The 15368-nt window shown below is 31.2% G+C and overlaps 2 protein-coding genes across 18 annotated transcripts in view; one reads left to right on the forward strand and one right to left on the reverse strand.

Annotated features, from left to right (window-relative positions):
* The first annotated feature begins 320 nt into the window (after positions 1-320).
* On the forward strand, positions 321-6462 carry LOC140667228 (26S proteasome non-ATPase regulatory subunit 2). The gene is made up of 15 exons (XM_072894970.1): positions 321-356; positions 467-523; positions 693-1051; positions 1267-1443; positions 1787-1973; positions 2495-2791; positions 3114-3196; positions 3391-3626; positions 3928-4066; positions 4183-4303; positions 4393-4601; positions 4840-4930; positions 5244-5531; positions 5720-5914; positions 6024-6462. Exons 1-15 carry the CDS (start codon positions 321-323, stop codon positions 6222-6224), a joined length of 2676 nt encoding a protein of 891 aa, XP_072751071.1. The 3' UTR covers positions 6225-6462.
* Positions 6463-6545: 83 nt separating this feature from the next.
* Positions 6546-15368, reverse strand: part of Unc-115a (actin binding LIM protein Uncoordinated 115a) — a 28217-nt gene continuing 19394 nt past the window's right edge. For 7 of the 17 annotated variants that reach the window (XM_072895182.1, XM_072895181.1, XM_072895173.1 and 4 more), the window contains 5 exons: positions 13897-13997; positions 12389-12458; positions 11182-11264; positions 9168-9371; positions 6546-9010 (listed from right to left, as the gene is read on the reverse strand). In XM_072895182.1, the coding sequence (XP_072751283.1) occupies positions 8897-9010; positions 9168-9371; positions 11182-11264; positions 12389-12458; positions 13897-13997 (572 nt within the window). In that variant the 3' untranslated portion in view covers positions 6546-8896. Of the gene's footprint in view, positions 9011-9167; positions 9372-11181; positions 11265-12388; positions 12459-12634; positions 12733-13892; positions 13998-15368 lie in introns of those variants that run through there. The other 10 variants (XM_072895184.1, XM_072895180.1, XM_072895189.1 and 7 more) reach the window with 9 other exon arrangements.

Genomic DNA, 15368 nt, shown 5'->3' on the forward strand with positions numbered 1-15368 from the left:
TTCTAAAGTATAAAAAATAAAGATATTAAAATAAATTTTGTAAAAATTATATATCTCAAAATCTCTTTAAACTGACAACATAAATTTGTTGTTAATTTTGGCTAGATTGATATTTTAATCGTTACTACACATATACATATCAGTCTCCGCAAAATAACAAAACAAAAGCCGTACGCTGCGTGTGACGGATAAACTGGGATAAACAAATTTATTTGACAGCATATTAATTAAAGCTTTTCAGTCGTTGAAGCGTCCAATTTAGCGTTATAGAAACTTGATAAAATATTTAGCGTATATGGCAAGAAAAGCTTTAAAAAACGATGAATAAATGCAAGCAAGATAAGGAAAGCGAAATGGTACGGATGACATTAATTTGAAAAAATGCAAGATATATTAAAGGACGCCATTTAAAAAATATTACATATTAGATTGCATATTCATTATCTTTTCATGTTTTTTATTACAGAATGAAGAAGATAAGAGATTGCAGGACGAACTGCTGCAAGCAGTCGACGTATTAAAAGTACATAAATTTTGACAATTTTGTTGTTCATCTTCTGCAAAAAAAAAAAAACAATAAGTCATCGAAATAAGATTAAAATTTATCAATTTTTATTTCTAATGAAACCTATCTTTTCTTTCTAAAAGAAATTTTAAACTTGTATATTTTTCGCGTGTAATTTTCCCAATAGGGTACAGATGAGACAGCCATATTGTTATCATTGAATCATCTAAGGATGCTAATACGCACATCCACGACTTCGATGACTTCCGTTCCAAAACCTCTTAAGTATTTGAGGAAATTTTATCCAAACTTGAAGAACGCATGCGAAAGGCTCAAAGGAAAAGAAGTACAGATACGTTTTGCAGAAATTCTGAGTGTACTCGCTCTAGCTGCAGGCACTCCAGCATTCAAGGATTGCTTGAATTTTTGCATCAAAGGAGCGGTAGATAATCCCGGTGAATGGGGTCATGAATACGTGAGGCAACTCGAAGCAGAAATCGTTGACGAATGGACGAACGCGCCGATCAAAGACGAGCATGATATCAGGTGGAAAAAAATACATGTACTATATTATACAAATATTATATTACTGAGGAGGATAACGCTCGATAATAGAAGTAATAATTTTATAGCAATTTTTTAAAAAAATATTTAGATAATATATCAATTTATGTATCTCCAATATGTAGAGCTATATATACTTTCACTAGAAGTAATAAGTATAATATATATAACGTAAAACCGTATTGTTCTCGTAATAGAAAACGTCTTACACCTTTGATTAAAAGCATCGTCTCATTCGACATAAAACACAACGCAGAAATACAAGCATGCGACCTGTGCTTAGAGATCGATGAGCTGAATTTCCTCACGGAACATTTGGATTCCACGAACTTTGCGCGAGTGTGTCATTATTTAATTAGCTGCGCAGCTTACAGGTGACTGCAACTGCAATAAATGCAAGTGTTCAAAAACATTACTTACTGCAAAATTAAAAAGTACACTTATATATTTTACTTTTTAATACTAAACTTGGTGATTTGTTAAATAAATTGGTTTGCAATATCGGATAGAATTTAAAACATAAATCTATTTATATAAACAATCTAATTAATTAAGTTGCAGTTTAATTTTTACAATATATATATTTAGTTGTATAAATATAAAACGTGAGAGAATAAAAAAAGTTCAACGACAATTTCACGGCATAATTCGATTATAAACCATTAGCTAGATTAGTTTTTGTATACATACGTACAACAATATTTATATATCTTTCAGTGAGGACACAGAGAGAAGACAAATATTAGAATTCGCCACGGAGCAATATCTGAAGTTTAATGAGTTTACAAGGGCAATTTTGATAGCGCTGCAACTTGCAAATTCAGAACTCATTTTCAAGTGCTTTAATGCATGTCCTGACTCTTTAATGAGGAATCAACTAGCCTTCATCCTCGCCCGACTGCAAGTAATTTTCTGCATAATATATATACATCTATATTCACATCACGTTTAAGTATTTCATCAATATAGCGATAAATAGAATAAAACATATAAATTGAAAGTGATAACGGTTTAGAGTTTAGAGCTGTCATCCAGATCATTCATTAATTTCAAATATATGTTGAAATATTTTAATAATTAAGAATGTCTCTTTCTCTTTCTCTTTAATAAGGATATATAAATTAAAATAAAATTTGATTTCTAAGTTTGAGTATCTAATCTTCAAAATTATAATTTTATAATTTACGAACGTCTTTTTCCTGCCTTAAACTTCTTAATGTGAGAGATATATTTTTTAATCCTTCTTTGTTAAAATTAAAAATTAATATAGATAAATAAAAAAAAGAAAGCAATTTAGTTATATAAAATTTTTGATTTCGAAAATTAACTTTCACCGTTCACGTAATAAATTATAATTGAAATAAAATATTGTTAGAACAATGAAAAAATTATTTAGTAAAATTTAATAATCAGTTATTTAAATAGGATCAACCTTTGAGAATAGAGTATCAAGGAAACGACGCCAAAGATGTGGAGGCGATTTTTAGCAACAGTCACGTGAATACCCACTTCCAAATCCTTGCGAGAGAACTCGACATACTCGAGCCGAAGCTTCCGGAGGATATCTACAAAAGCTGGTTAGTGAGCGGATCCAGGCAAATGGAACACGATTCTGCGAGAGGAAATTTGGCTGCGAGCTTTGTTTCTGGTTTCATACATGCAGGTTTTGGCCAGGATAAATTGATGGCAAATACGTCTGACTGTTGGGTGTATAAAAACAAGGTTTAATCATTCGTCCAGAAATCCTAATTAACTCTCGAAAATATACCATTAAATATAAGCAATAACTATATAACTTTTACATTGCAATGAAAAAAATATATATTATATATATAAATAATCATTTTTTTATTTGGTTTTAATATATAAAAAAATTGAAATATTATATATATTTTTATTAAATATATTAAATATGTTATATATTATTTTTATTAAATATATTTTTCGTTTAGTTGAATAGGATTATTTATCAGTCAACAAAACTGGCTTTAAAATTAATGTAAATTGATATATGTAACAGCTTTCTGTCATTCTTTTTTTTTAGGACCATGGAAAGTTATCAACTACTGCTTCTCTGGGCCTGATACACATGTGGGACGTTGACGGCGGATTAGTTCCCATTGATAAGTTAGTAACAAATTCTAATAATAAGTACGAAAAGAAATCACATACACCAAGACTTTTATTCTAATTTTTAAAAATATTACTTTCTGGAAGAAGAAATTCATTATTGATAAAGTGATTGTGAAAAGAATCCTTCATCGAAAATTCATTTTTTTAATATTGTTAATTTTGATTATTGATAATTCGTTCTCCAATAGATATCTTTATACAAACGAAGATTACATAAAATCTGGTGCCTTGTTAGCCATCGGACTGGTAAATTGTGGAATTCATAATGAATGTGATCCGGCTCTGGCGCTTCTCAGCGAATATGTGAACTCGAGCAGTCAGATTCTTCGCATCGGAGCTGTCTTAGGATTAGGTCTAGCTTATGCTGGATCCAGAAGAAAAGACGTTACCGAACTTCTTTCTGCAGCTTTAGCCGACGAGCAAAGTAAAAGAGATATAATATTATCTATATGTGTAAATCGCGTTTGAATCTTATTTCAATTAGTTAAGACTAGAGAAAATAAGCAAGAAAAAATTTGTTCCATTAATGAGTACACGCGTAAAGTGGAGAAAATTATCTGCTAAAAATTAAAAATATACATAATTTTAACTAATTTATTACTTTATTAAATTGCACAGTTTTTGACGATATATTTTTAAAAAATGTATATTAAGCAGTTTAAATTAAAATTCTTCAATCAAAGAGAGATAAAAATTATTAACTGTAGCGCTCTATATTTTTCCAGGTAATATGCAAGTATTATCATTAGTTGCCATCTCCTTGGGTCTCGTGAATGTAGGTTCGGGAGATTCTGATGTATCGTCAACTCTTCTATTAAAATTATTGGGACTATCTGTGAAGGAACTACTTATTACGCATTCCAGGTGTCGCATAATTGTATTATATTATAGATTAACATAATATATAAATATTAATTACATATAAAATCTAAATATATATAAATCTCCCCACAATATACATAGAATTATTTTTACATCAGATTTTTGACGTTAGCTCTTGGAATGGTTTATATGGGAACTCGAGACGCTATAGAAACACCATCCGCAGCACTTGAAGCTCTACCAAAACCGTATAATTTTGCTTCACAAACTATGTTACAAGTAAAATTATTCGATGCAATTTTGTCGAAAAGTTTCTCATAATATTTCATATCTAAAATTCAAATCTAATGCAAACATTTCTTCCTCAGATTTGCGCATATGCGGGCACTGGCGATGTTTTGATAGTGCAAGAATTATTGCGGATCTGTTCGGAAGTAAATGAGGAAGTAACGAGTGTGAAAACCACATCTAAAAACACTTCGATGTCGAGCTGTTGTGATCAAAGAAAATCACAAAGCAGCTCTGCTACATTAGAAAAGAATAAAAAGCCTGACAATCAAACTGAAGAGTCTGCTAAGTAAATATTTTTCTCAGAGTCTTCATAAAAATATAAATATATAAAATAAAAGTAAAGAAAATATATAAAAATTATAATTAATATAATTAATATAAATTTATATAAATTAACATAAGTAAATTAACATAATTTAATTTTTAGATGAATGCATTTTGAGAAAGAAATAAATTGTATTGTAAGATGTATTTCTCTGTATTTAGGATTAATTAATTTAATTTAATTGTTTTATTAATCTTAGAGACATTGAAGCACCGCAAGCTATAGCATCCCTTGGGGTAGGAGTAGTCGGGCTTGGAGATGGAAAGGAAAACTCGAGAATCTTTGGTCAGGTGAGAAGTTACGTGTTCGTAAGTCTTGAATGAACTTTGATGAATATTAATGGGAGCACTTCTATATATATCTAGGAACAAAAAGAGATAAAGTAATAGTCAAACTTCAATTTATCTTAATTAATATTTATGGGTTCGCCTTATAGTTCATTTATGATACTGCGATTTAATGGATTCTCCCTCTCTTTCCTCGAGGCAGACCTACAAAGAGACACGCTTAATGCATTTGACTTTAACTGATATTTATTGTGAGAACGTGGCCCATAGTTCTCACTATCATAGGTCTTCGCTATAATAATATTAATGAATATAGGTCGGAAGATATGGTCCAACACCAGCACGTCGGGCTATGCCACTCGCGATGGCTTTGTCCTCTCTATCGAATGCCGACCCGGCAGTCCTGGATGTATTGAACAAGTACAGCCACGATCACGATGCCGACGTCGCTCTCAATGCGATCTTCGCTCTCGGTCTGGTAGGCGCCGGTACAAACAATGCACGATTAGCGACGATGTTAAGACAACTGGCGGCTTATCACGCGAAAAATCCGTCTCACCTGTTCCTCGTACGCATCTCTCAAGGCCTAGTGCACTTGGGCAAGGTAGAAATCTCGATAAAAAGAATAAGAAAACTCAAACAATTAAACTAATTGTAAATGAATGAATAATAACAACGAATAAACGAAGGCGAAGTAGCAATTACTTTCTCTGACAAATTCTAACTCTTTTATAATATAATTAATATAAATATTCTCGATTATATCTTTAAGTATATTATTTTTCCATCCAGGGTACTTTATCCTTGTCGCCCTTGCGATATGGCTCGAAAGTCTTAGATTACACCGCCTTGGCTGGATTGATGGTCGTCCTTGTTGCATGTCTAGATTGTAGAAACCTTATACTATCGCAATCTCATTATTTGATGTATTGCTTGGCGGTAGCAATGGAGCCAAGATGGCTGGTTACCGTCGATGAAAGTCTGAAGGTAAAGAAAAACTTGCCATATTAGCCAATCAACTGATATAAAAAAGAAATATTCTAAAAAAAAAAAGAGAAGGATTTATATTCTAGATTTTCACGCTAATATTTTGCAGAATTTGCCAGTATCGGTGAGAGTCGGTCAAACTGTGGATGTTGTAGGAAAAGCAGGTAATCCAAAATCAATTGTCGGCGGCCACGTAAAAACCACACCAGTGTTGCTGTGTGCGGATGAAAAAGCAGAATTAGTGTCAGACCAATACGAATCGCTTTCCAGTGTGCTGGAAGGTTTCGTGATCCTCCGCGAGAAAGTATAATCCAGTGTGTTAATCTTGCACTCAATGTGTCGTTTCTACCAGTGTACGATTTAAATCCGTGGTGTAAATTTTTTACAGTAGACTATAGTAAACTAAAAAGATTTAACATTCTGCGGTGACTGCTTTGGATTGTTTCTCCATTTCGTTGACCGTATCTACTTTACAATAACTATAGTTTACAAACTCACTTGTTAAATTTTCTTCTATAGACAGATCTATATAAAACAAATTAGGGAAAAGAGTATCGTGCATATAGACTTCGTTGCGGAATATTTGTTGATCTAAGATCAACAAAGTGACAACAACAATAGCGACGGATGCTTAGATTTTTCATATATGTTTGCATTTATTTAACTTTAGGGACTAGCGGAAGCAATGTGCTCTATACAACAGAAACATACATTGGTTCGCATTGCACAGTGGGAACAATAACGTTGCACCATGATCAAAAATACCAAACACATGAAAAAAAAAAAAGTCAACAAACTCGGCCTCGAGAATCATTTAAATTATAATAAAAATAAAATTAAAAAATCACGCAAAATACATTCATAAAAGAAAGAAAATTGCAATAATGTAAATCTTAAATAATATAGAAATGAAATAATTAATTACATGTTTGCGATCATGGAGCACGTTGGACTTTCTTTATGAATGAAGCGGTTACCCAAGCAACACAATGGTTCGAGAAACGTCTAAGAGATTATCATAAAATGAAAAATCGAAACGTATTGCCGGACGGCTAATCGGGATCGTGTTGCCTCGGTAGGAATTGTAAGTGTTACATAAATGTATAGCGTGCTTAGAACGCCTGTAAGACTAACGATTCCTCTCTCGCGTGAAATGTCCAATGACATTTGCTTAGTAGGCACATGATGTAGGGTAAGGAGGCGAAGTGTGTACGTATAGTAAAACGCAGTTAATTCGATAAAATATCGCATGCGCGTCGACAATATAGTAGTTCAGTGACTTCGTTTTAAACGAATGTATTAACATTATCGGACGCATGCGTATCTGAAATACGTAATAAACACATGTATGATAATCATACATGGTTGGCGTAATAGTAGATGTTTTTAATTATATGAAAATTCAACTTTATTCGCTTTGAATAAATCAATTTTCTATTTAATAAGCGCGCATACGTCCGGTATATTCAGCTTGCTGCACGCGATCTATTTCTTCGAAATTTTTTAAATTCTGTGCAGGACCTAATTTATATATGAGGGTGGAGAATATGATTGCTGTAATATCTCCAAAATTTTATTTTAATCAAGTTTAATCAATAGTAAATATCGATAACATTTGAATATTGTCTTAATTTATATTTCGAAAATAGCATAAAACGCCTTTTGAAATAGAATAAATTTGAGATATGACAAGAATGATTTCGCATTTTTTAAATTTAAAACATTAAAAATTTTTGTAAATTTATTTTTTGATCGAATAAACATTATAATTTTATTGTTAACAATCGTTTAAAGAGTTTGAATATTTTTAATAAATAAATATAAATTGACATTTCAAATATTTTCAAAATTTGATTTATGCCATTTTTAAAATATGAAACGTGCTATAAATTTAAATGAATATTGTTACATATTAGTAAAATGTAATAAAACATACATTTTGAGTTAATAAAGTCTTTTGATGGTTCGATTATTGAATCCACCACGGCTATAAATTTGGTCCTGGTTTTTAATATTTATACTCTAATGTAGAGTGATTGAGTAATCGTAGAAGTCTATCGCAATCTGCACCGCAGAGTGTTTACTTTAGTTATTACATTCAAGGGTAATTAAAAACATTGATATATCTCCTCACACAAAAAATACCGTAAGCGATTCTAAAAGTAATTCTTGCCACAGAGTAAATTAAAACGTGAAATTCACACACAAATTATTTGATTAATCAGCGTACTCGTACCATTCAGCAAGCTGGGCTCACCTCTACTTATACTTTTAACTTTTCATGTTGTACATAGTAAAATATAATAATAATAATATTAATAGTATAGTTAAAAATTAATAATAATAATAAATCCTATCATTGTAGCGTCCCTTGTGTCATAATTTCCACAAGGTTATAATATATAATATATATATGCGGTTTAGCGAATATGCAATTACTATGAAACTTCTCTAGCTGCTTTCTCACGCTGCTTTTCGATTTTTCGATTAACTTCTTATTTACAATAGCAAATTGTATTAAGAGTTTTAATCGCAATCTCCTCTATTTGATTATCTTCTCGTCTATATTTTAATATCAGCCGTCATTGCGTACTCGCGTTAACATGTGTGTAAGTGAAACCAAGTCACAGGAGAATTTCAAATGGTAAAATTCGAAAATGACTATGTCGCTAAACAAATCGGGGATCGTAGATAAAGCTGCTTGGATTCGTTGCTGCGAGAAAAAGTTGACAATAAGTGGCAGTGATTCTGTGTCATTACATGTGTGTATGTGTGTGTATTCAGAGATGTATCTGCTTGTCTAAAGAACTTCCATTTTGCAAGCATACGCCACCGGCCGGCAGATTGCTTGCAATGGTTGTCGAACACATTTTCTTTTCTCCGCGATGCATCTACCCACGCAGTAGGAATGTACAGTCTGTACCACAGTATAACACAATCGTGACACAATGCGGGTATAATAAGTAAAATGTGTAAAATGAGTTAAAATAGCCGAACACGTCTTTTGATTTCGTTGCGGCGCCACTGTGGCATTCTGTAGAATTCCGCTCGAGAACACTGAAGAATGACCTCGAACTCTGCATCGGAGAGATGTCGCTAAATAAGAAAAAAATTTTGGATTTTTGTTATCATAATAATTATAATTAGTTAATACATGTATTAATTTATATATTATATAATTTCGATATAATGATAAAAAATATTTATTAGTGTATGATAATTTTTAATTATATATAATTAACTAATCACTCACCTCGAGATTGCAACGATCCACGTCAGCTGGCAACCTGTAGTTGGTAATAACAAGTAAATGATAGGGATACAGCTTGGGTGGTTCGGTTGGTGCAGCACCCATGTCCGGCAGCGATCTTCTTACGTGATGACCCCCGTGGCCTCCAACAACCGAACCTAGGCCACCTGTATACGTGGTGGATGATGGGATGATCCCACCATCATTCTAAACCACGATTACACAAAATTATAAATTTTACTAGTATGCGTAAAGATAAAAATAATAAGATATTAACACATGGACGATTCATGAAGAATAGTATATAGGAGTTGCACTTGAGCAATACAATAAACTGCATTGTAAAATACAAGATTTAATTGGATAAGTTGATTTTATATTGATCTTAAATTTTATAACAGATTCATAAAATAAAAGAAAATAGGATTCTTTAATATGCAAATTACGAAAAAAATTTCTGTCAGTATCTCCTAAAAATATTCTTATCAGCGTCCATGAACATTAAACACATTATTTCACACTGAAAAACTGTTCATCGCATAATAAATTGATATAATTAATTAGATTGTCTTATATGCACGAACAAATGATTAAAATCATATGACTCAATAAGTGGCCTCAGTATAAACAATAGTGATTCTATTAATTTCGTGATTAATCAATTTCCTTTAACCGAGAATGTTATATCGCGAAATTTAGGCTTCAAACATTTTAATTTCTTAGATATTGATAATAAATTTATTTATTTGAAGACAAATTGAAGCAATTTTTCATGCGAGCGTTTTAATATTTTTTACCAAAAATTTATAAAATTTCTGTTATTTACTGTTTACAATTATGATTATTCATACTGACTATAATTTTTCGGATGCTAAAAATGTATCATACATGCATTTTTTGCAATTAAAATATTTTGTGTATTCGATGAATATATTTTAATACGTGAATGATTTATTGAACAAATACTATCGAGAAATGACATTTATATAATATTGAATAATCCATTTCTATAAAAAATTATGTCGTTTCAAATGTTAATGTCATATCAAATTTTTGATAATAAAAATATATAATTTATTTAGTTTTCTGTTATCAAAATTATTAAATGGATTAAAGTTGTATAATGAGACTTCTAATAATTATCGTGTCTCAAAATTAAATGTTTCTAAATGCAAAAGGCATTACATAATATTAAAATTCAAAAAATAAAAAAAACATATTTTGGCTAATAAGCCTAAATAGCATAATCAAGATAAAATTAATTAAAAAAAATAATCAATTAATTAACTTAACTTAATTAGAAAATAAAAGAGGCTTCTGATAAATCAAATATGCAACATTGAGCAAATTGAGAGTAAGTAACAACAATCGAAAATGCGAAACTGAAAATCATAGCAAAATATACAGCATGCATGCATTCATTATACATAGAATTATATGTACAATATATTACAATGTAATATAAACAAGTAGTAAAATATGAACATATAATATGAACAAGTAGTAAATTATATATAATTACACACAGATATATATATGTAAATAATGGGCATATTTTTATTCATCAAATAAATTTCGAATGTACAAACTATATTGCCTTTGTTTCTTAGATAAATGTGTGCATTTCAACGCAACACATCTGCAATTATGTAGAAACGTGCTTAGAATGCTTTGAATAAAATTACATTTTTATAAACTCCATTTATTAGAATAATCAACTTGAATATCAATAAAATATTCGATAAACCATTTTTACTTTTAATGCTCCAGCAAGAAATTATTTAATTTTCCTCTACTGACCTCACATTTCATAATATATTCATTTAATAATAAGAAGTTAATAATATAAATAATTTTCTAAAGAATTTTACATTTATATAAAATTTCTTATAAGCGACATCAAAAGAATTTTGAAATTAATGTAAAAAGGAACATAATTAAATTGCAATATGATAAATTAAATTGTTCTAATAAACGGAATTATGTTTCCATACAGGTGCAAGAACAAACTACAAACCATGCTAATTCGCCGGGAGTAGTATGGGGCTGTGGTACATACCAATGCCCGTCGATCCACATCCGTGATGCTGCCTGTTGATACTAAAATTGGGGAAAATGTGAAAGAAAACCATATCAAACCATATTGCACAAACCATTTCCTATGTTAACTACGATCTGTTTTTAATCAATAATGTTCCCTTTCATTACCTGCCTGTCGACTTCACAACTTATGCCTGAAAAGATGCGCAGAATAGCACAAACAATTATTTAAATAAAAGTAGACAAAGTAACGTGGGAACATGATTGTTTCATAATAATTTAATGATATATTTGCTATTAAATTTCTACAAATAAATTGTTTAAGTTCTTTAAGAATTATAGAAAACTAAAAATTTCAATGAGACTGCGTCTTTTCTTAAACTTAGCATGATGATTTGCTTGAAAAAAGTGAACTGTGATGAAAGATACACCGTAAATAATAGTCTTGTAATGAATAATCAAACAAATAAATATCATTTTCACAGATGTTTAAGTAGACAGTTATGAAACGACGTACAATAAGCCAATGAACGATGTACAACGTTTCATAATGCGATAGCTCGCAGAGATATTAGTAAAGCATGCAGGAACAAGGCGAAACGAAATATGTAAAGAAAATCATAGCAGAGACGCGCTTGCAAAAATCACCAGCAGTTCTATCACAAATTAAGATAATTCGTATGTTACATGAATATATTCAATGATTATATTTATATTTCATGGATGTATTTAATAGATCACGAATTAAGTAGCATTTTCTCTGAAACATTAGTAAAATATCGTTTGTTGAAAAGACGATCAAGAACAGTAATTTTTTAAATAGATAAATTAAGATTTAAGTGACTATAGGCAAATTTTATTTGATTTATATTAAATAATTAAGATATTCAATCCTAGAAATAAAGATTCAACAAATAAAATTTTTATTAATAAAAATTTCAAATTGAGATCGTAAAATTTTATTTTACAAAACTCTTCAAGATATCTCAGGCAAAAATGAAAAAAATTAGCGCGTCAAAAATTTTCTCTCAATTTGCAATAATACTGCATAGGTACTGCATCTGTCTAATGCATCCATAAAATTCGCAAGCGCGTCTAATTTGAAAAGCGTATTGTAAACAAGTGAGAGGATTGCGTGTATGCAGCGGGGACCGCCATCAGTCGATCCCTCTCGTTTTACTCACTGTCCGACTTGCCAGATGAGAAATCAGTGCTGTGAGTCTTGTCGCCCATCCCGCTGAACGAATAGTCGCCCTAGACGACAGAAAAGCGTTATCTTAGAAAAGCGTGATACGCTCGGCCGCCACAGATCGATTTTATCTATATACTCTTTTTTTCTATATATATATATATATATATGTATGTATAATTTGCACTAGCGCGGCGGTGCACGTCGCATCGTCGACTGTGACTTGCGGTGCGAGACTTACAGGGAGAGCAGACACGGAACCGCCGGTCGAGGAGAAGGTGTGACTTCGCGGTGCCAGACCGTACCCCGGCTTCGGGATGTGCCGAAGGGAGCTCACAACTAGTTTGCAAATCAGTCAATCGACATAGATATTACTGATTAGTCTCAACGGTGATTTCAATTCGCTCAATCCCATACGAATGCCCAACGTTCGCTTGCCAGATTTTTTTTTTTTTTCGATACCGTTAAACTTTATCCGGAGCCATGTCGCTCCCTTGTGTCACTAAAGTCAACCACTGTCAGGGATTTCCCTCTATCTCTTTGCGCCCCAATAATATGATACATTTGACATTTTCTATTTTTTCCAATATTTCTTTGCTAAGAATCGATTTTTATAAAGACAGATATCCATTGACACATACATACGATATTATTAATTTTTCATTTTTTTGTTTTTGTATCTTTTACATGTAATTATGTCACACATCTAATTATGAAAATAAAAATAATTTTTAATAAAAGTGATTGTGCGGTAAAACGTACGAATAAGTCGTATTGTTGAACACATCCTGTAGAACTTAATTTAGATTCCATTACATGTAAGCAAGGATATCTGCAAAGTAGCCAATATACATATATTATCACATCCCCATCGACAAACGGCGCTTGAAGGAAACCGACAGTTTCGAGTGCATAAAGCAGTGACTCTCGTATATAATAGAGTGTATGTACGACTAAAAAGAAAAAAAAAGAAAAAAAGAAAGACAAGCCAGCACCTCTGTGTAAATACAATAGATTATTCTTGTAAGCGCACCCGCCGTGTGATGACAAGTCAAAAATTTTTCTTTTTTTATTAAAAACATTAAAATAAATATAAATGGCTTTAAAAAAAAAATTGTGATATATTTATATATTATGCTGTATGTATTTTATAGTCTCAAAATATGAGATGCATCTAGAAATTATTAAAAAAACTACTTTTAAAAATTATCAGAAATCTTTCAAACGATTGTCATGTGAATGTCAACAATAATAAATCTATTCTTCGCTAAATATACTTTACATACCATTGCACGTGCTATTTACAATTCTTAATTGTATAAAATAATAAATAATCAGATAATATAATACATATTACATATTAAATTTAAAAAAAATAGAGATACACAAAAATAGAAAACAAACTGAACACCGATAAATAAAAAACTAATTAAATATTCAAAAGCGGATTTGTGATTTGACTTGGGACCAACGGCGGGTGAATTGGAAAGTTTTCGGACTCACCGAGTGATAGTGCCTAGCGGCGTTTGGAAGAGTGAAGGCGCGCTGAGTACCAAGGGGTGGATAGTTTCTGGGAGCCGGGGAGCGCGCCGATGACCTCCCAACTGCCGCCCACGCAAACACAACACAAACACAAAAACACAAAATAGAGACACGATGATAGTAGACAGGTAATAGCGTCGTGACTAACATAGATTGTCGTATTCTATTAAATCTAGAACGCTAATTTGAGAAATTAGCGACTTTGTTATATTAATTTTTTATATTAGATATCCTTAATTGTTGAAGACGAAGAAAGGGTTAAATAAAAAATTTCTAATGCGTCGCAAGCACATCAGTAACACAGTTACTGAAATTGCGATAATTAGGCAGTACTAATTTATTATCAACCAACAGTACATAACAGTTTATGATAGCAATCTGATTGCCTCTTTCAATATTATTCCGCTTTGATTCTTGCAACTATATTATCTTTTAGTATTGAATAAAATTAAACTGATTGTAAATATTGGTAAATATTTCATATTAGCGTTCTAAAATCAGCTGACGATCCAATATTGGAAGATATTATAAAGCGAAAATTTATATATCTGTGAAAAAGCAAGTTGTGCAAAAAATAAATAACCATCATGCGCTGGCAGCAATATAACAAAACGTTCATTATGCCAAATTATCTTCCAACATTGTAAGTGATACTTGTGTAACTGGAAAATATTTAAAATTAACAGTCTCTAAGAAAGCATTAATAATATTACAATTTTTTAGCAATTCAATTTATCGTTTCTCAAAATTAAAGGTTTATTAAAAGATGAATTTTTACCTTTATATATATTTATTATTATTTATGAGATAAAATTAGTAGTAAGGAATTATATATCTCTATAATTTATTCATTTCAATTTGTTATCAATCTTGATATCAATTGTTAATTTTAATTAAACTTAAGCTGAATAATTATTGTGATAATTATTCAAATCCTACTAAAGCAGAAGAGAAAATTAATAGTTAATGTTTGTCAAAATCTAGTTCGAGTTTTATCTAAAGGTACGTGCCACGAAAATGAGAGTGATGTGCATTGGGAACAATGTGTATTTTCGTGTATAATGAATTTTGTGGTCCCAAGTGCCATGCAAAATATAGGACAGAATCAATTACCTCGGGAAACGATTTCCAGGGCTAAAGATTGCAATGGTAATTTAACTGTCCATTATTTTGAGGATATCGTTGACGCGCTGCCTGACACAGCTCGACGAACGGAAAAATAATAAGGCAAACACACCGAATTAAGGGACGATGCAACATGCATAGGCAGCATACATCACCTGTTAGATTAATTGGGCGTCCAATGTGTAGTTTTTGGTGCTACATCCCACTTAAAATAAAATCCTGCTCTTGTTACGTACTGTTATCATTGTTTGTTAATTAGAGTAAGAAACCCTCCCACACGTGACGGTTTGTATTCGCCGATTCTGTCT

This window comes from Anoplolepis gracilipes, chromosome 6 (assembly GCF_047496725.1).
Source record: "Anoplolepis gracilipes chromosome 6, ASM4749672v1, whole genome shotgun sequence".
NCBI lineage: Eukaryota > Metazoa > Arthropoda > Insecta > Hymenoptera > Formicidae > Anoplolepis > Anoplolepis gracilipes.

What these genes read in the sequence shown, in the direction of transcription:
- LOC140667228 (XM_072894970.1), top strand. Translation starts at nt 321, where the DNA reads ATGAATAAATGCAAGCAAGATAAGGAAAGCGAAATG. An exon ending in AAGATAAGGAAAGCGAAATG is followed by an intron (nt 357 to 466) that starts GTACGGATGACA and finishes TTTTTATTACAG; the next exon opens with AATGAAGAAGATAAGAGATT. An exon ending in ATTAGCTGCGCAGCTTACAG is followed by an intron (nt 1,444 to 1,786) that starts GTGACTGCAACT and finishes TATATCTTTCAG; the next exon opens with TGAGGACACAGAGAGAAGAC.